The sequence below is a fragment of the Dipodomys spectabilis genome, unplaced genomic scaffold, assembly GCF_019054845.1.
Source record: "Dipodomys spectabilis isolate Male_0828 unplaced genomic scaffold, ASM1905484v1 ptg000140l, whole genome shotgun sequence".
Lineage (NCBI taxonomy): Eukaryota > Metazoa > Chordata > Mammalia > Rodentia > Heteromyidae > Dipodomys > Dipodomys spectabilis.
In genome coordinates, this window is record NW_024870817.1 from 2,860,892 (window position 1) to 2,885,828 (window position 24,937).

The 24,937-nt window shown below is 36.3% G+C and overlaps 1 protein-coding gene across 1 annotated transcript in view; it reads left to right on the forward strand.

Moving 5' to 3' along the window:
• The window catches only part of LOC122117349, a 107,710-nt gene that overhangs the window by 30,634 nt on the left and 52,139 nt on the right, over positions 1-24,937 (forward strand). The window contains exons 6-8 of the mRNA XM_042691092.1: positions 1,227-1,328; positions 10,939-11,049; positions 23,481-23,659. Coding sequence (XP_042547026.1) covers positions 1,227-1,328; positions 10,939-11,049; positions 23,481-23,659 — 392 coding nt within the window. The remainder of the gene's footprint in view (positions 1-1,226; positions 1,329-10,938; positions 11,050-23,480; positions 23,660-24,937) is intronic.

Below are 24,937 nucleotides of genomic sequence, written 5' to 3' on the forward strand. Positions count from 1 at the left end.
TGGATAAATATTAATTCTCTTAGTATTATGTTAGCATTTTGCTCCAGTGGACTTGTCCTGAAGTTTCACAAAATACACATAATTTTGAAGCCTTGGTATAGTTTTTCACTCAACATGTTTATTAGTATTTAAAAGTGAATCTTGTGAGATCAATTACATTCTTCAGGGGTTTTATCATAGACTTGAGCTATGACATAAATTGGGTTTATACTTTTTCTAAATAGGAATTGAAATACAATTATATTTTAAAAGACAAAGTACTTACTGGGAACATCTCACTCTATAGAAACTGTCCTTCCAAAAAAGAAAGGAAAAGGTTTTAGACATTTCTGTTCTACACCTCTGAAGAGTAATGGCCTAATAGAATTCTGAACATATTTGTTTTTATACTTGTGAGGCTTTCCCCTTCTAGAATTCAAACTGGGAAATTGTATTTAGGAGTGGTTACACAGATGTTAAAACATCTCAGGACAGAGGAAAGTCAAGAAGACTCACTAATGAGCTGAAGTTATGAATAAGCTGAACTCACTGACAAACACAAGCTGTGAGAAAGCAATACCGCTACCACACCTCCTGGACACACATATGCATGCCCCTATACACACATGTACAGGGAATGAGGTAGCAGGAAGAAAAGCAGATGGAGCCCTACAGAGCCACATTAATTAAAGATTGCTAGCCTAGTGTAAAAATCTGTGAATGCGTGCTGTGAAGTTCTTGGAACTCTATGACTTCAATCCAGAGCAATGCAAAACTTACAGTTTCTGCAAGACTGAATTTCCTTGTTTCCTTCTGAGAAGACCCACATCTCAGTCTTACTTAGGTTCTGATGAAATCTGAATATATGAATACAGATTCAGTTTTCTCACTTGCATGTATAAACTTTGACTATAAGTGACTCCAATGTGTAAGGCTCGGATGCTTTCAGGTAGCTGTGACAGATTGGATAGGAGAGAAGCCTCAATACCACGCAAAGAGTAGTAAGCACTATTTCTTAATCAACTTGTGACACAGACAAGTGTTTAACCTTCATGAATTAGTTTCCTCCCACCATAGGGGAAAAAATAGTAGATCATAGTGAAGATAAATTAGATTGTACTTTCTTCACAGTAATTAGGTATGGCATGTAATATACAGCAAGTGAATATTATCTATGTCCTAAATATAATTAACTTGTACCACCTAAAAATTAACCCAAAGCAATGCTCTCTTTGCTTTCTTTTCAGTTCGTGAGCGAACCGTGAGACTATTCAAAGGAACTGGAGATTATCCCTGGGGATTCCGAATTCAGTTCTCCAAACCAATCGTGGTAACTGAAGTAGATACCAGTAAGTGGTCTCACAATAAAAGATGTAACTCATACCAGAACAATCATCTCAACCTTAGCAAAATATGCCAAATAGCCTTCATTATCATAATTATGTAAAGATTATATATGCAATAGAAGCTTCCTCTAAACCTCAACTTACCAAAATTCATGATGATTGAGAACTGCTCACATCCTGAAAACTTACTTTTTTCAGTCTGCTTTCCTGATGGAATTTACATCTGAAAAACGTGGATATTAGTTGATCTTCCTACTACAGAGGCCTACTTGTACCTATAGAACTGAGACTTAGTTCTGGAGATAAGAAGGATCTTTTAGGCATATGCCCATTTGTCAGTATTTAAGAGTTGCCAGGAGGAGTCATATTCTCTCTAAACTGTTTTCCCTATGACTTATCAAAAATGATTACTTCCTAATATGAAAATTAGGAATTCATAAACATTTGATACAATGTGCTTATTTGCTAATATTATTTGCTAATTAGCTAATAATATTTGCTAATTAGAAAGTCACGTATATAATGAAAGGATTTTTGTCCTTCTGATTTCTTATATGAGAAGAATCTGAGATCAATGCTTTGAAAAACTCATAGTAAGAATAAGGTTGGTAAGAGTAAAAGATAAGTATATCATAGCCAGTATGATGCATTATGGGAGAAGTAAGAGATAATCACAGAAGAGACACGGGGCAACTTGGGAGCATCTGAATTACCTTATTACTAGTTATTTTTCTGTTTTTTTCCCTGGTCTGAGTTTCCCAAAATCAGACCATGCTTTACCTGCCATTTTATCCTCAATGCTTTATGCAATGTCCAAGGAAAACATTGTTAGAAAACAATGTCTGATGAGTAACTGGAAGTACACCGATTGGTGAAATGTAAAGGTTCAGTTTCCTCTATGCTGCAGAGGACTATCTGAGTACTAAGTAGATATCTATTTTATATTCATTTGTGTTTGAAGGATAAATTTACTGATTGATAATATCAAAACAGAAATCAATTATTTTCACATGGTATGCAAAAGTACCACAAAGATACCTATTCTAAAAAGAAAACATTTGAGATTTATTCTCTTTGGCCATCTATATAACAGAACTTTAAAACCTAGTATTTTCACATCTATTCAACAGAAAAAAAAAAACATGCTAAAGATTACAAATTGCTTAAGTTGTTTTAATTTTTTTAATCTATAACCATGATGACAACAAGAATCAGATGTCAGAATTTCTGCCTTAAAAACCTGAGTTCTAGTGGGGAGAGGGTGGGGGGGGGGGGGAGGGAGATGGGAAGGAATGGGAAGGGGAAACAAAAGAAGAGGCAACAATGCTTGATAAGAAATGTACTCATTATCTTGCCCATGTAATTGTAACCCCTCTGTATGGTATTTTCACAATTTAAAAAAAATAAAACCTGACTCCTATCACAACAATTTATTTCATTCAGGACTTTCTGTTGCAAATACTGTAACATCTGACTCAGAGTGTTTTAAGTAATGAAGGAGACTAGTTAACTGACAAAAGTAGAAAGTTCTGATATGACACCGGTGTATGATTTATTTCAGTGGCTCAGCTATTTTATGAAATACGTAAGTTTTCAGACCCTTCTTGTGATGGGCTTCCCCTTTGGGTCCAAACAATCTCAACAGTTGTAGCTCTCCTATTAAAATTCACAGTGTTAAAGGATGAGGAGGGGAAAAGAGAGAATGAAGACTTCCATACAAATATCCTTAGCTTGCTATGACTCCTGTGGACCACAAAAGCCAAAGGCAATGGAATAAGAGCATTTTGACTGAATTTCTGGAAAAGCAGGGTGCTCCCTGGACCAGAATCTTTACCTTCCACAAGCTTCCACACAAGGCAGTAATGTGAGATCTAATGGAACTCTATAACCTCCCAGCCTCAAGCCACACTGATTCAAGTTACACTCCGTACCCAAGGACTCAAAAACAAGAATCACAGACAGGCAAAGCTTCAGTAGTTCACACTGAGGGCTCTTCTTGATGTGCTAGTACTTGAATCTGAGTGGTTTTCTTTAAAAATCCTTCTGTACATTTTTAATGACTGAATTTGTTTAAATTGTGTCGTAAAGGTTATGATGTACACAGGGGTTAGATACATAAGTAATATGAGTATAAATCTTTTTGAACAGTGTTACCCCCTTCCTCATTTTTTCCCACCTCCTGCTCCCCAGCTCCCCTCTCTCACATGTTGTAAAGTTCATTTCCAACATAGTATGATCTTGAATTTTTATGGCTTGATTTTGGCCTCATTTTTTCTCAAGCTAATATTAAATATGTGAAAGTACCACATGGATTCTTCTTAGCTCCACACTTGGATCACATTGTTTCTAATACTAAAGTGTTTATAGGATAAGCAGAGCTCAGTCATTTAATGATCTAAAATAACATTTTCAGTAGTCTCTATTCAATTTACCTTACCAACATATCTTTCCCTCTCACATTGAGTTCTGAATCAAATCCAAATTTTTGTCTTCTTTCTTAGCAATAAAGACACCTGACCTCTGTTTAGGCACTGTAAGTCCAATCCAGTCTAATAAACATAAACTACAAGTTGATCCAATGTAATCATCAAAATTTTAGAATTCTCTTCCAATCTACTTTCCTACCTCAGCCTCTCTCAGACTTCTAAGAATAGATCATCTTTACTATTTTCTGTTTTCCAGAAATCCCATCACTGCACTTCCAAATGTGCTTGAGCTTGTATCTTTTCTTTCTTTCCTGTTCCTCTTTAAAGCCAGACCTTCCTCTGTGTTGTTGATCCCTTTAGTTCTTATTTTCGACATAAAAGTGCATATATAGATACTTTAAAATTTTTAAATTAAAGGAGATTTGGGCGCATATACAAATGACTTTAAAATGAAATAGGAAATTCCTTTTTCTCAGTTCCAATTAGCTTCAAATACACTGAAAATAAATGTACAAGAGTTTAGAGGAAATCATTGTGACCAGACAAGGAAAGAGAGTGTGCTAAGAACAACAGTCTTCAGATCATGCACCTGAAAGATGAAAATAAGCAGGACTGGATAAAGGAGAGGCTCAAACTTCACAGTCCAATTATGACAAATTCTGAGGCAGGTCAATCAGGAACAAGTATTTGGTCTAGAAAAGCATATCCATTGAAGGACACCACCCTCCCCTTCTTTTCCACTTCCCAATTAGCCCCAATACCCATTCTCTGCCATCCCTCCCATGGTTAGTCTCTGGCTGGAAGCAATCCTGTGGAATATGGTCTCAATTTGAGATCAGATGGGTTAAAACTTGGGGGCAACTAAAGGCTTTATGTCTGTTCTAGTCCCCACAACGAGTATTTCTGGGCTGTGTGTAGAAATTGTCATAAAGAATATGGATAGGAAGCCTTGGGGAAATATGAGAATTTATAAAATAATTCCAATAAAATACAAAGATTAGTACTTCCAAATTTCCAAGATAAAAGAAGAAATCAGAGGACACCTAAATTAACAGAAAAGCATTGTCTTTTTTTAAATGTCAGTTATTTCCTAAATTTATCTATAGGTATAGTCAAAATAAAAATTCTAAAAAATTCTAATAGTTGTTTATGTTTTAGTACAATTTTTTTAGAAAATGTAATCAATTATATTCAAAAGCCAAGGGTCAAATTTAAACTAAAAGTTATTTTAGTCAAGAGAAAAGCATTTTATTCTATAATGAGATATTCAGATGCAAACACATGTTATAGTCTTCCTTTGGTGTGAATGAGTTTCAAATAAAGTTTAGTGTATCATGTATAAATATATGAAATATATATGCGATACACATTTATACATATTTTTATACATAGTTGAGCATATATGCATATATTATAACTATAATATATGTATATTTTTATTAAAAATAGTAACTAAGGAAAGGATCTAGTCTTCCTCCACCATTGTTGGGATTCAGGGCTGAAAGAGTAAACCACAAACAAGTGAGCACTGAAAGTTACAGAAGGACTTGGTGACAGGGCTCAGATGTTAAAAGATAAAAATTGTCCATTTTGTTTAGGGTCAACTTGTCCCCTTCGTGCCCTTCAAATAAAACAAAATAATTGTGCATTATCTTGCTTATATTTTATACACACAAAGACAGGCAACTTTTTAGCATAATGTGGCTTCAGAATGCTTTACTATAGTTTTAAAGAAATTGTCTTAAAAATAACGAATGTTTATTCATGAAGAATGTATTAATAGACCTTTGACAGGTTCAATTCTACTTTCCACATCCTCTCTCCTATCTTTTCTTTTCCATTACCAAGCTTTACCCCTCATTTCACTCTCTAACTTGACTAGATTAGTCTTCCAAGAAACAAAGGAATTTATAAGTAATATATTACACTTTAAAAATCAAATAGGCCTGACATTATAAGTTCAATATTGTTTTATCACAAACTTATGTGCGCTTTTTATACCTGCCTTTCTATAAAAATAAGTAAATTTGGTTTAATAAAATGTATGACAATTTCTGATCCCTTATATTAATTGTTCAGCTGAGGCACTTAGCTGTATCTCCATCATTCAAATGTGAAATAAGTAATACAGGAAATAGTTGTTTTGTTGGGAGATCTTGAGGTTTGTGCAGTAGGAAAAGCTGAGCACATCTTTACTCTAGCAGAAATGGTGCAATACATGAGGTTTTATTCAACAGAAGAAAGTGCAGTCCTGACAAAGTCTCACATAGCTGCTGAGTCTACTTCTCTTCTTTAAATGTAGTCTTCTGTGATGAAGAGCATCCTCTGAAACGCATTGTCTACTCAAATCTACTAAATGAGGGGTTAAGGGACTTAAAAATTATACATATTTTCAGCCCTTCTGAGGATCTTATTCACACGATAAAACATTGTTCTGGATGCAGTAAAGAGGCTTAATTACACACTGTAGATAAAAGATAAAGCGAGGAGACCTGTAGGTGGGATGGAAATGATTATCTGTAAGTATATAGAGACTGAGCTTGCTGTGAGCTTACATAACTAATTGCCCACACCCGGCTGGCATTTGCATGAACATTTTCTATGAAAACCTAAATGCTTGCGAGATCTGTTGGCACAAACAAAAGAAACAGATGTTTCAACTTTGATACCAAGCAAACTTGAAAAGAAAACTATACATTTAAGGAAAGACAAACCATAGAGGAAATTATAACTGAGTCCCATCATTTTAGAAGCCCTAGAATTTAAAATGCTGCTCTTAAAGTATAAGTGTTTTAAAATAGAAAGTACCAGATCATTTTTTTCAATCATATGGTTTTCAGATTTTTCATTATATGCAAATACCATGAAAAGATGAAGTAACTCAGCATTTAGATCTTCATAGTAAACTTAGACCTATACACTTGAATACTCTTTGTGGAGAAATGTAAAATTACAAAACCATTGTCTTGTGTTCTTCCAACTACATTCATTCCTGAATGCTTCTGTCTACTTCCAAGGCCAGTACCAAAAATAGCAAACATCTGTTTGGTATGTTATAGTATTACCTTGAAACACTTCCTCAAAAAGTTATGTTTCAAGTCCAACTATAATTCATAGGTAAAAGAAAATTTTGTAAGTTGCATTACAAAATAGAGTAACATAATCAACTTTATCTATAATTAAAGTTAACATCAATTCTATCCAGAAGAGTTACACTTCAGGAATAATTTTATTCACATAACTCAATAACATAAAGATACCACAATTATAAAATGAACAGAATCCTTGATTAGCTATTTTTCGGAAGAATATATACAAATAACTAATAAACAAATGAACAATATTTGACAGCAGTTGTCATCAGAGGAATGTACATCAAAACCACAGAAATGCCACTTTATAACCACCGAGATGCCTATAATAAAAGGCCAGATAACAAATTCTGGCAAGAATACAATTCTGATGATAATATTAAATTCTATAAACATTTTGGAAAATAGCCTAACTGTTCTTTGAAAACTTATTTCTAGTGTTTCCGTTTGAAACAGTAATTACATTTCTAAAAACATGACCAAGAGAAATGAAAATATATGCCCACAAAAAATTAATTTAGCCAGGTGCCAGTAGCTCACACCTGTAATCCTAGCTACTGAGATCTGAGGGTCACAGTTCAAAGCCAGCCCAAGCAGGAGACTCCCTGAGACTCTTATCTCCAATAAACCAAAAGTGGCACTGTGGCTTAAGTAGTAGAGCGCTTGCTTTCAGCTGAAGAGCTGAGGGACAGCACCCAGGCCCAGAGTTCAAGCCCCATAACTGACAAAACAATCAAAAATTAAAAAAAAGAATCCAAACTTTTGTAGACATATTTATAAAAGATGTATTTCATACCCAAGAAATAGAAATAAACAAAATATCCATTAACTGATGAATGGAAACAATATGCTATATTCTTACAAGAAAATATTGTTCATCAATTAAAAGATAATATAGCAGAGATGACAACATAGAAATATGGAAACTATTAAACAGAATAAATAGAACAAAATACAAAAGACAGCATATTTTATGAATCCATTTATAAGAAAACTCCAGCATAAGCAAGTCTAGAGAGACAAAAAGCAGACTACTAGCTGCCTGGTACAGAGTACTTGGAGGGGAAATAGGGAGTGAACATGACTAATTATGGACTTTATTTCTGGAATAAATGACAAAATGTGTTCTAAAATTAGATTGGGGTGATGATTGCATAGCTCTACAAATAAGCTAAAAACACCAAATTGTACAGCTTAATGGGTGTAATATATGATATGTAAATTCTATAAAATTCAATAAAATTTTTGTAAAGAAATACTTCCATATTGACAGATCCTTTGAAGAAATAAAAACTGCTTAAAAGGAAATTTTACAAGGGAGAGGAAACTAGACACATGCGATGAATAATTTATAACTTTAATCACCATCTAACATATTGATCGGCACAACTGTTCAAATTGTCTTGGATTAAAAATGCTGTTATTATCATTACTTTGGTGACCCCAGTAGAGTCCTCTGGATATCCTCTTTTAGCCAGAAATTTTTCTCAGTAGCTGATTTTATACTCTTAAATCTATTATCTCTATGATCAATCTGTTTCTTCTTTATGTTTTTTGGTCCTTTCCTGCCTCCTCTTTCTCTCCATAAAGGTGATTATTCCTCAGCATTTTGTCTTCAGTAATCTACACTTCTCTGCTCACTTTCATGTTCTCTTCCATAGTTATTTTTGTACATCAAAAACAAACACATATATCCAACCAACTTTTAAACAACCAACTACCATATGTCAGAGTTTATGCTAGCTAAGTATGGGAAATTCTAAAATAAGAAACAAATTGTATTGTCTATGAAGTGCTTCCAGTTCATAACTACAATGAAATATTTCAGGTCCTATAACCAATGCCTGTGCCTTCTCCTCATTTCTACTTTCCATTTCCAGAGTCATACTATATAGTTCCATATCAATGCAGTAGTAACGTCAATGATGCCCTGCTTATATCTCTCCCTATTTTAAAACCCATAGCCTCTGTATTTCTGTTCATAATCATTAATGGCTCTCTATGGTTGAAGAAACAAGTACAAAATCTGCATTTACACTTTTATGTTCCTTATACTTCTGCAACATTTCCTACTTATCATAAATGCCAACTCTATTTGCCCACAACCTCTGTTCAGATTGAACTGAATCCTTGACTTTTCGACATTCTACATCCTTACCTTTGCTCAGAATACTTTTCTTGCTGGACTTGCGGATTGTTCTATTCTAAATTGATAACAAAAGAATATTGAAGACATAAGGTGAAAAAAAGTTATTAATAGTCCAGTATGGATGTTCTTGGTTGGTGTATGATTTTCACCTCACATTTTTCATGATTTAATTTTTTTCTTCATTTGTAAAGTAGTGATCCTTGATGTGACACAATTCACTTCTAGTCACAATCCAATGGTTAGCAAGCATTTATAAGAGTCTGAAAATAACTGTCTTACTGTGAGCCTACACAGAAGAGCCTTTTGTAACTATTGCAAATGATAGTGAAAATTTCCTTTTCAGTATTTCATAATACTTATTGTCTTTGTTGTTTATTTTGCACTTGTCACTTGCTGACTTACAAATATATTTTTCTTTTGAGGTTACAGACATATTTTCCTTCTAAATGGAATTTAAAGTTTCCTAAAACTAGATATTACAACATTCTCTGCATATGTGTTGTCGTTTTAGAACTTAGTCCAAAAGGCATTGTCATAGTTCTTTATACCCTTTAAAACTATGGCGGAAGCCTGGTGCCGGTGGCTCGTGCCTGTAATCCTAGCTACTCAGGAGGCTGAGATCTGAGGATTGCAGTTCAAAGCCAGCCCAGGAAGGAAAGTCCTTGAGAATCGTATCTCCAATTAACCACCAGAAAACTGGAGGTAGCACTGTGGCTCAAGTGGCAGAGCACTCACTTCCCTTCAGCTGAAGAGCTCAGACACAGCGCCCAGGCCCAGAAGTCAAGCACCACCCCCCCAAAAAAAATCAAGTATTCAACCATACCATGAGACTTTACTAAAAATATGATATTATATAAACAAATGGAAATATCAAATATTACCCTTTATTTGCCTTCCTATACTGATGGACCATTGTTTGTCAAACAGAGCTTTTTCTCCTATTGTAAATAGGCACAGACGAACTATCACCATTACTTAAAATACTCTAAGTCATGTTACCTCACCAGTTGAGTAATGCTTAAAACTGATTTTAATTTTAACATTTTCTAAAATTTCTTTGAGGTTTATGATAGTCTAGAAAATGAAATTCTGTAATCGCCACATTGTAAGCCAACGAACAGTGCAGTACACCTGCATTCAACATTATTACATAAGAAAGAGAAAATGGCTTACATCTAAAGGAAAAGAAAAGAAAATATAGATTTAACTTGTTGCAAGAGGAATGTTGGGCAAGTGTATAGAAGGCCTGAATAAAATTAATGCACATTCAAATGGCTTATTACATCTTTTTAATCCCTAGAGAATATTAGATGTGTTTCAGGAAATCAGTGTAGATGCTAGAAATCCAAGGGATAAAGAAATAACCTCTGGGAAGGTCCTCCTCAGCTTCCACATCCCAAGTCCTAGGATTTAAGTTATTTTTGGCTTCCCTTCTGAAAAGGATCAGGAAGACTCTAAACAATGAGAGTAAAAGCTGCTCTTTATTTCTTTTTTTTTCTCCCTCTGACCACCCTAGATCTGTTTTTGCCACAACTTCATAAGTATTTCAATTACTTGTTCCTGCAACAATCCTGCAAAGAAGCTCTGCTCCACCCTCTTCTTACAGATGAAGATACTGAGGTTAAGTGATTTTCTCAGGGTTACAAAGATCCTTAGCAGCAATGAGGGAATGAGAACTAACGGTTCAACTCAATAGATTGAGTTTCTGAGCAGCTTGACTATTATATTGCAAAGGGGCCACTCAGAGGCCTGGCTGAATGTGTGAGTCCTGGGAATGAAAAGGAGGCTGAGAGGAAAGCATTTTCCTTCTTATAAATGACACAGGCAATTGTCTAAAGTTGGAAAGAAAGGCCCTTTAGAGAAAGAGCCTTTTTTAAAGAATACAAACAGCAGGACACTCAATTTGGGACCCTCCTTCAATGAGACCATTGTCTATGTACTTGCAGACAGTGCTGCGGAGGAAGCCGGGCTCCAGATTGGAGATGTGGTGCTCTCTGTCAATGGCACGGAGGTCACCAGTGCAGAGCATGCAGAAGCGGTGCACCTTGCAAGGAAAGGTAGGTGGAGCCAACAGACAAGGTCCAGAGCCCAAGCATGCAGGAATTTCAAATGTGAGAGCAGCACAGCACAGAAAAGCTACAGATGTCCTTTTCTCCCCAGTATCCCTTTAATGCATTGTTATCAACAAAATTTGCATAGGAATTAAATCACATTTCCATCCCAAATACCTTTTGTTTCCATGGTCAACCACAATAATGAACCCAGAAAATGGTAGTGAGCAAAACATAGTCTTCTATCAAAATAGTTGTTTAAACTCCTTACACAAAAATACATGTTCTCCTTACAAGAATGTATTTATTCTGTCTCTTCCTTTCTCCCTACATTCACCCCTTCTTCCCTCCCTTCCGTTTTCCTTGTCTTTCTTTCCATAAATTTGTAGAGTTAAGAGCCTCAGGTTTTAATGTGAAAAAGTGAAAGGGAGAGGAAAAGTGGAAGAAAGGCCGAGCAGTGAATAGAAAGAGAATTTTAAAGCTTGAGCCTAAAGCTTCTACAGATTCTCTTACATCCACTTGAATCTTTCCCTTAAAGCAATTTTAGCACGTTTCTTGCCACCACGAGAGCAAGCAATAATGTATAGCCCTGCATGCTTGCACCCCTTAGCGGTAAACTTTGGAAAGATTAATACCATTTTTTTTTTCCTCTGGAAAACAACTTACTCTCTTTGTCACAACGTCACAAATCCTTATCTCCCTGTGGACCTCAAAATATACAGCTGGTAAACACTGTGCTCCATCATAGGATTATTTGGTATAGTATCTTCCTATCCTTGGCTTCCTGGTGACCAAATGCATACTGCAGTAATCTGAAATATATTATTGGACAATGACATTTTAAAGAATGGGCCTTTGGGATAAGCCACCTGTGCCAAGCAGTAAGTATAACTTGCTGAACAGTAAGTTATCACTTGCATTTTCTCAGGCTTAATGATTAGCAACCTGGGAGAACTTCTGTAGTGGAGACTAGCATGAGAAAATCACTAAGAATGGTGTTCCTTGGTAAGTTTTTCTGAATCTTTTCTAAAGGAGCTGACTTGATATTTTGTTGCTCTAGAAAACTTGTACTAGGTACACAAATATTTAAGACATTGTCAGTCAACATGAGCAACAACTGCTTATAAGTCTCACACAAACATTTATCTTTGTGCAGTCTGACTCACAAACTGAAGTAATATAGTAATGATTATAGTAATGACCTGGTTTTATCTCAAGCTTAGGTATTACAACATAATTCTTTTACTGTTTTTTTTTAGTTAAATGGATATATAGTGATTTTTTTTCTCTTAACACTTTTATTTTTCCTCAAGCTTAGTGTTCTTTATAATATTGAGCCATTTACCTTACTAAATCAGTTAATTGAAGGCAAAGAACACCTCTAAAAGTTGAATAGAGAAAATTCTAACTTGTGATAAAGTGGTGAAATAATATTAGGAGGTAACTAATTCAGCATACTAGCTTGAGCTGCTTCTGGGAGTACTTAGTAGAATGGATTTTGTTTGCTGTTATAATCTGGGCTCAACTACCCCTTATTTTCTGCCTTTAATCCCCTCCCCAGAGGAGACCATGACCCTCTGTCTTTACAGATCCTCAGCCCAACATAGAAGGTGCCTCAGAAGTAGAAACTGAATTCTAGATCTGAGATGCTAAAGGATAGAGAAAGACTTTTGGTAAACTAAAATCAAGTCATACTTCTATTTGTTGAGGAGAGTGGTAATTATAGCCAAAAGAAGAAGAATGAATAACATGCCATGTAAGAAATATGCTAAGGGACTTGGTTTTATCATTTTCCTCACATGCATGACCATGAGTGCCAAATTCTTCACCCCAATATTACTGAAAGCTAGAAAAATGGCAGCACGCATTGTGGACAATCTGTACAATAAGCCCAGGTGGATCAAGGAGCCGATCATTCCTTACTCAGACAGTCTTCTGAGAATCCCTAGGACTGATTAAGTATAGCAAAGCTGTACAAGACAAACAGACTCCCTGAAATTCAGTCACCAGGTCAAAGGGTAAACAAAGCAAAAATACAGTGTCTGCACCAAGAGGGCAACCCAAAAGGCCCCTCCCTGGTGAAATTACTCTCAGCACCTTCTCTATCCCCACCAATAGAGGCAGCAGCTCTGAGGTATGAAGAAGATAATAGTTGAAATAAAAAGTATGTTAGATAAGTTGGATAAAAAAGAAAATATAGTAGGAATATATGTAAATTATCCAAATTATTTCATATAAAAACTCTCATAACTAGATACCAGTGGCTTACATCTGTAATAGTATATACTTAGATGGCTAAAATTGGGATAATTGAGGTTTGAGACCAGCTTGGGCAGGAAAGTTTTTGAGAAAACCCCCTCCCCTACCTTCTGAAAGCTAGATGTAGTGTCATCTACCTGTTATCTTATCCATAATGGTAGGATACAGCCCTATAATAGGATATACCTTGACAGGAAATGAGAGTCTGTCTCAAAATAACCTATACACAAAAGAGGGCTGGGGATGTGGTTCAGCAGCAGATTGCCTGCCTTGCAAGTGGAAGGCCCTGGGTTCAAAATCTAGTACTGCCAAAAAATGGAGGAGAGCAAGAAATCCTCACAGAAAGTATCAGGGAGAAGGGTAAAAAGAAAATATATTAAACCATTAATAAGCACAGACAATAACATCAGAAAAACCTGGTGATAATTTAATCAAGTGCCTAGAAAATTAAAATCAAATAGGAAAGAAAGCTGCTTTAATTGGTTTTTCTAGAAATAATGAAAGAAAACTTTAAAAAATTCAGATTACCAAATGGATGGTAGCAAACCCCTCAAGTTGGCATATGATAATGAAATGTAAGAATATCAAACATGAAGAGAATTATTTTTATATTTCAAGAGAGAAAAACCATATAGCCTCTAGAGAAAATAAAATCCAATAGACATCAGACTTGCTAATAACTATACCAGATGCTAGGGTAAAATGAAGTAATATTTTCAAAATCAACATAATAACTCAAATGTAATATACCTCAAAACTGTTACTTAAATAGAACTTTACAATAGATTAGTTTCATTTATATCTTTAGAAAAAAGATTATCTTGACATATCAGATAGATCATTGTATCAATAAGAAAATATAGCCCAAATGAATTTTTGTTAATCATAGGAAATAAAGCTAAAGAAAAACTACCTTAAAGTTTTTCTGTTGTATTTATGAGCCTCTCCCCAGATCAAAAATTCAACTCAGAATTTCTCAATCTTAAAAAGTGGTTTTAAAAAGAATGTTATAAACTATAAGCATCAGAAAAGGATAATGTCAGCAAGTTTACAGAGTAGGAAAACCTGGATCATCCTCTCCCTTCCTCTGATATAAAATTTAGCAACAATTCACCCTTTAGTTTCTTTTGTACAAAGTACAGAAACTAATGGAAATACTTCACATCCTAGGCAAATAATAAAGTAGACTCCTTGAAGCCAGAATCCCTATACTCAACATAGCAACGAAGAGAAAACCCATGTCTACCACTTTCTCTGAGATAAGGGAAGATGCTGGGGCACACATCCAGCACCTCATGTTTTCTACTTGGGTCTCCAGAAGATTGGTGGTGATTTTCAAGTCTTACAGTTCTCATGGAGAACAGAGATGGGAGTTTGGGATGTTGAATGTCACGATTTCCTCATTCTCAGCGTATCATAAGAAGACCAAAAGAACAAGAAGACAAAAAAAAAAAAAACTAGCTCAAAAAAGTAATTCAACTTCTTCATGGCTGGCAGCTCATTTTCTAGACAGGCACCTCTAAATCAAATGTAATCCAATTCTTCCTATTTGTAGGGGACATGATGTTATATAGAGAAAAACTAAAGATCCCCAAGACAATCTTTTTAAACTAATAATTTGGTAACATCGCAGTCTATAAAAATCAATACACAAAAGTTAACTTGCTTTTCTACACACTATCTGTAAAACAATTCAGGAGAACAATCCCACTTCTCACAGCAACAAAAGAAACAAAATACTTAGGCTTAAATCTTACAAAAGAAGTGAAAAACTTGTATACCAAAAGCTAAGAAACATCAATGAAAGAAATTAAGAGGATACAGTGAAAGATACCTTATGTTCATGAATCAGAACTTGTATTACTATAATGTTCATAGCACCCAAAGCAATCTATAGATTTGCTGTTATGCCTAAGAAAAGTCTAGTAACATTTTAACATATCTGGAAAAAAAATGATGCTAAAATTCATATGGAGCCACAAAAGACAACAAACAACCATATCAGTCTTGGGGAAAAAGAGCAAAGGTGATAGTACCACACTTCTTTGTTTCAAAATCAATCACAAAATTACAATAACAATAGACAAAATAATATGGCTCTGTCATTAAGGCTGAGAAATAGGCCAGTGGAACATGACAGCCAGATAAATGAATGCATGTAGAACCAACTCTTCTATGGGGGTACCAAAAACTCATAGTGGATAGGGGACAGTGACTTCAAAGCTAGTCTTGAAAAAGTATGTGGTAGGATCCTTACTTGGCATCATACACAAAAATTAACTTATTTTAACATTAGTAAACCCATAAACCAAACCCAGAAAAACGAAAGGGGTTGGTTTTAGCAGTAATTTTTGGATATGACCCAAAAGCACAGTTAACAACTAGATCATACCAAACTAAACCACTTCTAATAAGGAATGTGTCTTTAAAATATATTCAGAACCACAATTTCAAACTATAAAGCCTAATAACACTCATGAAAAAAGGGGTTAAGGAAGAGACATGTCTCTAATGATACAGAAATAGCCAATAGATATATTAAAGGTGCTCAATGTCACTAATTATCCAGGAAAATAAAAAAGTACAAAATGACTTCAAGTTTATCAACATCACTGTTATCAAAGTTGACAAGGAAGTAGAGAAATTAGAACTCTTATGCACCATTGGAGGAAATGAAAATGTATACCTGCCACGGAAAAACCTTCAGAAAACTTAAGGAAGAAAAGCTATATGACCTAATCACTTGTGGATATTCATCCAAAAGGATTGAAATTGGGATCCCAAACAGCTCTCTGTGATTCCATCTTTACTGAAACACTATTCATGAGAGACAAAGGTAGGAGCAATCTAAATGTACACTCTAAATGAACTGATAGATGAGTTAAGGAAAATGTGGTGCATCTGAACAACCAAGTTTGATTTAGTTTTAAAAAGAAGAAACCATAAGATTTAGTGGAGAAATATTAGAAATATCTCTTTTGAGAAGGAGATGATCTATGCTGTTTTTCATGTTGTCAAGGTCTTTACTAAGCCAATAACAGCAAGGAAATAAAGGGACACATTCTGTAAGGAAAGAAACACAGCCATCCTTATTTTTAGATTCTATGACTAACAGAATCAGCTAACCAATGCTAGCTCTAGAAAAAAGACTTGCCAAACTAAGTTCTTCTATTTACAAAAAAACACAGGGAATTTACAATGTCCTGATTTTATATATGCAGCATTTGTTTGTACCAGCAATAAACTACAAATAATAAAATTATAAGGCAGTTAAGAACCAGTCTAAAAAAGAATGCAAAAGAATGTCATAGCAAATATTTGTGACTCCATCAAGGGACATGAATGAACACTTAAATGTCTACTCTCCCCAAATTAATCTAAAAGCTCAGTGTACCAATAAAATTGTTTAAAAATATTCATTCAGAAATATAAAATAATATGCATATCAATATTTTTACAAATTAATACCTATTTGGTAATACATATGACAAGTGATGGCAAAAGAGCTCTTTATATTATTTATTAAGGCATATTACAAACCCATAACAATAGCTTAGTATAAAAATGTGGTTCTTCTGTAGGTACAGATATTACACCAGTGGACAAGAGTGATCTAGAGAACTCAGAAACATATTCAAACATTGCACATTCTATATAATAATGTTAGAACCACAAAAACAATAAAGGACAGTATGTTATTCCTTTATTTTTACAAAACACTGGGATGCCTTGTACTTCACATGACATACAACAAATGCAGACTTCAGCTGTATTAAAAACCTCAATTTTAACATGAAAAGAAACATCAAGAAAAGAAATTGGAAAATAACTTTGTATGTAGTTATCAAAGAAATACAAATGATAAGATGACATTTTAGATACATTATTTTAGGGGAAAAAATGTCAGATAATAGATAGCTTTGACCAGCATATAATGATAAGGAAATGAAAATCATCATCTACTCTCATTGGGATGTACGTATTTCAGAGAGCAATGTGATAGTTCTTGTAAAGTACCAATAAATCTCATGTCCTAGCAATGGCACTTTAGAGCAGATAAGCCCAAAAACTTCTTAAGCGATATGTACAAGGACATTTGGAGCAGTCATCTATGTGTTAAAAAGGAATTAGAAGTGGTGTGGGTGACCATTACTAGGGAAATGGAAACTAGATCATAATAAACAAACAGCCTGAATTTATGCCTCATTTAGAAATTATTTGTGTGTGTGTGTGTGTGTGTGTGTGTGTGTGTGTGTGTGTGTATCGCCATGGATAGATTTTTAAATTGTTTTGAGTTGAAAAAGAAAAGAGGAGGAGGAACAAAGGGCAGAGAGCTAAGAGAGAAAGAGAAATAGAATTTGATTTAGCAGAATAGAATGTATGTAAAACAAGACACATAAAATAGGGTAGTCACATTACTATACAAAATACATTTTGTGGATATACACAGTAGGGGCAGAATGCATAAGGAAAGATAAAGCAAAATAAAACAAAATGAAACAAAACTGGGTCCTTGCACTCCAAAGATAATCATGTGCCAACAGCCGTGTGGTATGATCTGCTTCCTGCATCTGTGTTTAAAAGCTACAAACAAAAACTTGCAAACAGGACCAAGCATTCAAAAAAAGTATAGGCAGAAATGGTGAAAGTAGAACAGAACAAAACAGGACTCCTAAGAAGCAGTGGGTCTATGAAAAGAATATGAGTGCACATGAAACTGATTTAAATTTATAAATGTCAAGTCACTTTTCACAGGATATTGAATCCTAAATCTAAGTGTATGTCAGACTCACCAGGATATTCTTTTACATATGAAATTTGTAGTGGTAGCCTGCACATTTGTAATTTTCATCAACTCTCCCTGGTGATTTTTTCACAACCAGCCTGGTGTTAGCACACAGCCCAGCCACTTACAGATATGCTACAGATACAGCACTAAAATCGGAAGTCTGATTGTTAGCCTCCAACGTAAATGCTATACTATGCTATGCCAGACTAGCATAATAAGTCACTCATTATTACAGCATCTAATGTGAGTACCATTACTATTCAATAATAATCAAACACAGCTGTACAAAGTAGCTTTATTCTATTGATGGGAAAGCCAAAACACATTCTTTAAAGTACTCTCTATCAAATTAATAATGACAACATGTGAGCCTTTGGGGGATGGGGAAGGTTGCTGATGGCATTTTTACAGGTGGAGGTGGTATGATTTTGTTGTTTAAGAGTGCACATGAGTGCATGCATGTATGTGTGCGTTTGTGTGTGTGTGTGTGTGTGTGTGTGTGTGTGTGTGTGTGTGTGTGTGTGTGTATGTATGTATTTCTTGAGACAGGATCTTATTGTAGAGCTCAAGCTGGCCTGGAGCTGAAGATCCTCCCAACTCAGTTTCCTAAGTGCTGGGATTGGAGATGTATGTTACTACAACCAGCTGAATCTTTGTTTTAATGAGGGTTCCCTCACAGCCTGGTTTTGGTGTTTATAGGACTGAATATTTGGAAACCTAAAGAGAAGATTTAATTCCAAGTGAAGAGAGTAAAGGGACATAGTACAGTTTAATCAGCTTAGAAGTCTTTTGCCCTATTAGGATGTCTTTGCCTTACTAAATGCAAGTTTTACTAAAATCAAACACCCCAGAGCCTCCAGGGGTCCTGCTCTCCACTGCTGAACGCAGCATGTGCCCTCTGGGATGAATATGTCTTGCACATTTCTTGGTCACATTTGTGAGGGTGGCAGAGTTTGTCTGACAGCAGAGGTGTGACTCTGAGACAGTTTAAGATTGGTGACATAGGAAGAAAGCAGTGAGCCAAGGAAAGAGTGTGAATTAGAAAAAGAAATTATTTTTCTCTTTCTTGAAGCTGTAAATAGCCTCACCACAACTCCTTACTTCCAAACCTCCAGGCCAAAGTATTTGGGAAGAAGTGTTTACTGGCTTGCTTTTGTTTTGAAGGATGCTATCACCAAAGAATTAAGTTAAACATGTAGGTCTTCGAACTCCTTCATCTCATGAAATGCACCTCTGGCAGTAGACGTCCATCTTTCAGCTTCCTACATTTCACCTTTCCTCAAAAGCAAGCAACATCCAGCAAAGGAAGGCAGTGTTTATGTATTTCCTTCCTCCAGGGTGGGAAGATAAAAATAAGTTATATGAGGGAGGGGGAAGTAATCATTTTATTGCCAAGAAATGTCGAGGTAAAAACTAAAGCCAGGAGAAACTAAATCATAGTCAAAGAAAGGAAGAAATACCATAGTTAAAGGCAAAGACAGTAAACTAAGTAATACAGACTATTGAAAAATGAGAGAGGCCTAAGGACATGGAATTCTAATTTCTATCCAACATCACCTGAGCACTTTTTGCCACTGTAGACTCTGAGACCACATGCCAAAACCACTGAACAAGGCTATACAGTTAAACAAACCAGGTGATTTGCATTCCTATTTAGATGGAGAAGTATTGAACTAAGACTCTTTATAATTTTAGATCCTAGTAAGTTCATAAGTCATAACAAAAATAAAGTTCTAAATATTTGTATTTGTCAAGTAAATTTATCCAACAAACACTTAGGAAAACTATAGTGACTATACAACTAATATTTTTTTAAAGATTTCACCCAAAATGTACATATCAAATATGAGCACTGTCAAAATTGGTTAATCACCTGTAGAAAACTAAAGCTAGATCCTTATATATCACCCTGCACCAGAATCAACTCCAAATGAATCTAAGACATGGGAGTCAAAGCAGACATCCTGAAAAGAGGATGGAATAGGAGAAACCCTAGGTCTCCTTGGCACAGGACAAAGTTTTCTTAATAGAGACTCAGAAACATAACAAATCAAAGAAAGGTTGGACAAATGGGATTGCATGAAGCTGCAGAGCTGCTGCATGGCAAAGGACATAGCTAGAAAGATCAATAGAAAGCCTACAGATTGGGAGAAGATCTTCACTAGCCAAACAACAGATAAGGGTCTATCTAAAACATACTTGGAACTCAAAAAAGTAAATCCACCAACAAGAAATCCTCAAAGAAGCAACTGCCTGATAAATAAGCGGACTAAAGACTTAAAGAGAAACTTCTCTGAAGAGGAAATAAGAATGGCCAATAGACACATGAAGAAATGCTCAAGCTCTCTAGTCATAAAAGAAATGCAGAGCAAAACATTGAGATTCCACCTCACCCCAGTTAGAATGGCTATAATAATCAAGAACTCTAATAACAACAGATGCTGGAGGGGATGTGGACAGAAGGGAGCCCTACTGCATTGTTGGCGGAATTGTAAACTTGTTCAACCATTTTGGAAAACAATATGGAGGTCCCTCAAAAGACTCCACATAGAGCTCCCCTATAACCCAGCAATCCCACTTTTGGGCATTTACCCGAATGATCACAAACAAGGCCATACTAAAGCTACCAGCACAACTATGTTTATTGTAGCATTATTTACCATAGCTCAGATATGGAACTAACCCAGATGCCCCTCAGTAGATGAATGGATCAAGAAAATGTGGTATATATACAATGGAATTCTATGCCTCTATCAGAAAGAATGACATTGCCCCATTTGTTAGGAAATGCAAAGAGCTGGAAAAAATTTTATTACGTGAAGTAAGCCAGGCCTAAAGAAACATAGGTCCCATGGTTTCCCTTATTTGCAATAACCTGTATATGTCTGGGACAAGCAGAAAATGTCTAAAGCTATATATATATATATATATATATATATATATATATATAAAACCAGATAAGATGAAATTAAGTGAAATGAACCCCAAGATAGGGACACAAGTATTTTTTTTCTTGCTTGCTATTGTTTCTAACGTATTTATAAGGTACCATGTGATTTTTTGTTGCTTTGTATGTTCCTCCCCCACGGTATAACCCCTGTTTTCACTGTATTTGATGTTGTTATAATTTGGGGAGGGGAAGGGAAAAACAAATTGTTTAAGTAGGGATACAGATGGACCCATTGCAACAATGAGATGTAGAAGACACTATGTTGAAAAATGAACTTTACAATTTAGGCTGGGGCGGAGAAGTGTAGTTGAGGAGGTTGGAGGGAAGGGATGGAAAGGGAAAAACAAAGGAGGAAGAAATAATGCTTGATAAGAAATATACTCATTACCTTGCTCATGTAAATGCAACCCCTCTGTACAGTATTTTCACAATGAAAAACTTACATTAAAAAAAATGAGCCACTGTGAATGTAAAGTAACCCTCTGGACCCTGGTAGGACTTTGTAAAGGATAAAATACCACCATTGCCCAACAGCTATTTAGAACACAGTAAGTCCCAAGGCAACATGCTCATGTCTTCACCCTGAATGTGAAAAACTCTTCTCTAATAATAAGATAGATGATACCAGCAGGCTACAGCAGGGCCATCTGTATCTCTGTCCTAGAGAGCTTTTTTTTTTTTTTCCTGGTGCACCAAGTTATGTGTATGGCCATGCTGAAACACAAGCTTTGCCTGATCAGTATCAGAGAAACCCACATGCAGTCTGTGTAAGCAAGAGGAAAGTGACCCCCGGAGGCGTCCCCCCGCTGCAGCGGTACATAAATAAATTGGCAGATGTGTCAACTATGTATATTAGTCCAGGAGTACAGTTCTTTGGGGACTGAAGTGCAAAGACAAAGACATTTGTGGGTTACTGGTCAATCTGGAGTATTTCTTCTAATTTTTCGGGATGTGTTTTGACAGGAGCTTAAGGGCAGTTCAATAAATTAAAATGTATTTACATGGCAATGAAGAATTATCTTGACACACAGAGAGTTATTTAATTACCAAGGTGCTTTGCGTGCTGCTAAAGTTAAGACTGTGTCAGCCTTTTCTGGGACAAATCTTTATTTTCGGGGCCATGTGGCTCAGCCAGGAATGATCCCTTGGGCTGGTGCTTGTCATTTATAGAGGAAGAGTCTCCTCCCTGACCCCCATTTCCATAGACAGCTCTAAACAGATCGGTAATCTCAATGTCAGACATCATGATGAAGTCAGGCGCTGCCAAGTCAGGCCAAATGTCCCCCTTCAGGGATGTGGCCTCCCTCTCAGAGGAATTGTAAATGAAGTCATACCCCATTTGCAGTCTTCAGAGCATGGCAGGGTTGCTGTCCATCTGAGTGACATTCAGACACTTGTTTTAAGCCATCAGAAGGTAGGTATGTGATAAAAAAAAAAAAATCTGTGTCCATGCTGGCAGCATCAGAACACAAGTGGGAAAATAGTGACCTCATATTAACAGGAGCAGGGTCAAATTCCTCCAAGATATACCCCATGCCAGACTTAAGGGAAAGAGGAGACCACTCAGGTCCAGGCAACAAAGAGGGCATTCTCACATGGAAAGGAGGGGAATCTGGAAGCCCAGTGGTAAACTCACAGCCTAAGTCAGACAGACAGAAGAAATCAAGTATCTCTGCGCTTGTGGAACTTCTGTCTCCTTCTAACTTCAAGAACTGGGGGAACTGGGAAGGTGACTCGGTGGTAGAGTGCTTGCCTTGCATGCATAATGCCCTGGGTTCAATTCCTCGGCACCACATAAGCAGAAAAAAGCCATAAGTGGCACTGTGGCTCTGTGGCTCAAGTAGTAGAATGCTAGCCTTGAGCTGAAGAGCTGAGGGACAGAGCCCAGAGTTCAAGCCCCACGACCAACAACAAATAAAACAAAAACAAAAACTAAACCCTGGAAATTGAGTTGGAGAGAGGGGCAATACTGACAAAAAAATGAGCAGTGACTTAGATCCTGCCTTGGCCAAAGAGGCTAATTACTTTTAAACTAAAGTGAGGTAGAAAAGGCAAACATTACTCATCCTTCATTTTAGGAAGTAAATCACTGTATGTTTAAAAGTGAAGCTTCTGATTATTACACCCAATAAAAATGAATGGACTTAAAGGGTGCATTACTAGAAAACACATGGCAGTATTGGGTAAGTAAAAGAGCTCTCTACCACGAATCAGAAAACCTAGGTCCCAGTTCAGCTCCTTATAACTTTATCCCTCCAGTTTCTATTTTTTTCATAATCTCAAGGTTTTGAATTAGTAAGGAATTTGATTTAGTCAATACTAGGATTCTATTTTATCCCATTTCTAAAATCTGTAACAATTACTCATTCAGTCTTCATTCATTGCCTGTGATTCTAAGAGTCTTTGAATCACTGAACTAGCCAAAACTTATGCCTCTAGGTCCAGACATCCTGACTCTGGTGGTGGGATCTGACATCAGCCGCTGCCCCAACACACCTTGGCCCACCTGCCGTGGCTACCTGCATAAGAGGACTCATTCTGGCTTCCTGAAGGGTTGGAGGAAGAGGTGGTTTGTGCTGAAACATGATGGTTGCCTCCACTACTACAAACATAAAAAGGTAAACTGAGGGAAGGGGATACACACAATAAACCTTGAGAAGAACAGTCCCACGGATTACTTCATGTCCCAAAGAGTGTCTAGTATGGTGCCATGTTGAGGATTCTGGAATCTCTCTCTCTCTCTCTCTCTCTCTCTCTCTCTCTCTCTCTCTCTCTCTCTCTCTCTCTCTCTCTCTCTCTCTCCTATAACTTTTCAGGAACTTTTTGTACTCAGAGGATTTTATTTTCTCTTCTACCATATTAATCAAGACTGGTATAAGTTTCCATCTCCATCTCCTTTCTATTTTCAATTCCTCTGTGAAATCTTTCATATCAAAACCAAGAAAATAAGAACCAAAGTAAATTCCTGGTACCAGAGAGAAATCAAGGTGGGCCTAAGGCAGCAGGGCTTCACTGACTATACACTATTTCCTGAGTGGCAGGATTCAGGTCTAGTTTTCTTAGGCACAGTACCAAAAAAGAAGCCTGGAATAGTTCATTGCATTTCCCAGATTTTTTTTTTTTTTTTTTAAGAATAGTGATCTAACAGTAAGTGAAGGTTGCAATCTCATAGGAGTCTTATGAGATAGCATCACAATCTGCAGTCAGTACTTTCCCCAGATGGGTCTCTCTGGGCCTGTGTAATTGGGGAAATCTCTTCCAGTGATGTTAATATCTCACAAACTCACATGTTTCCTTAGCCATGTGCAATCCAGTATTATGTTGTGAATCAGATGCAAACATAATTGAATCAGAGATTTCACACAGAAATCTCAATTTCCGACCTGGTTCATTTGGTAGCAGCCAGAAGCTGGTGGCTCATGCCTGTAATCCTAGCTACTCAGGAGGCTGAGATCTGAGGATCATGGTTCAAAGCCAGCCCAGGCAGGAAAGTCCATGAGACTCTTATCTCCAATAAACCACCAGGAAACCGGAAGTGGTGCCGTGGCTCAAGTGGTAGAATGCTTGCCTTGAAGAGCTGAGGGACAATGCCCAGCCCCACAACCTACCAAAAAAAAAAAAAAAATCTGTAGCAACAGTTTGTAAGCATTCAATAGACTCCCTCTCCCAAGGAACATATGCATCTGCCATCTAACTGAGGACCCACTGTGTCCCACTGACTTCTGCCCTAGTGGCTTAACTGTTAACTATGAGCACATTTGTGACCTCTTATCAAGGTTCAAAGCACCAGCTTTCAGTCATTGGCCTCATTCATGATGCAATCTTATTTTCTGGCCTTCATCTTACATTTCTCTAGTTTCTTAATTTTAACTTTAATAAATATGTATGTATGCAAG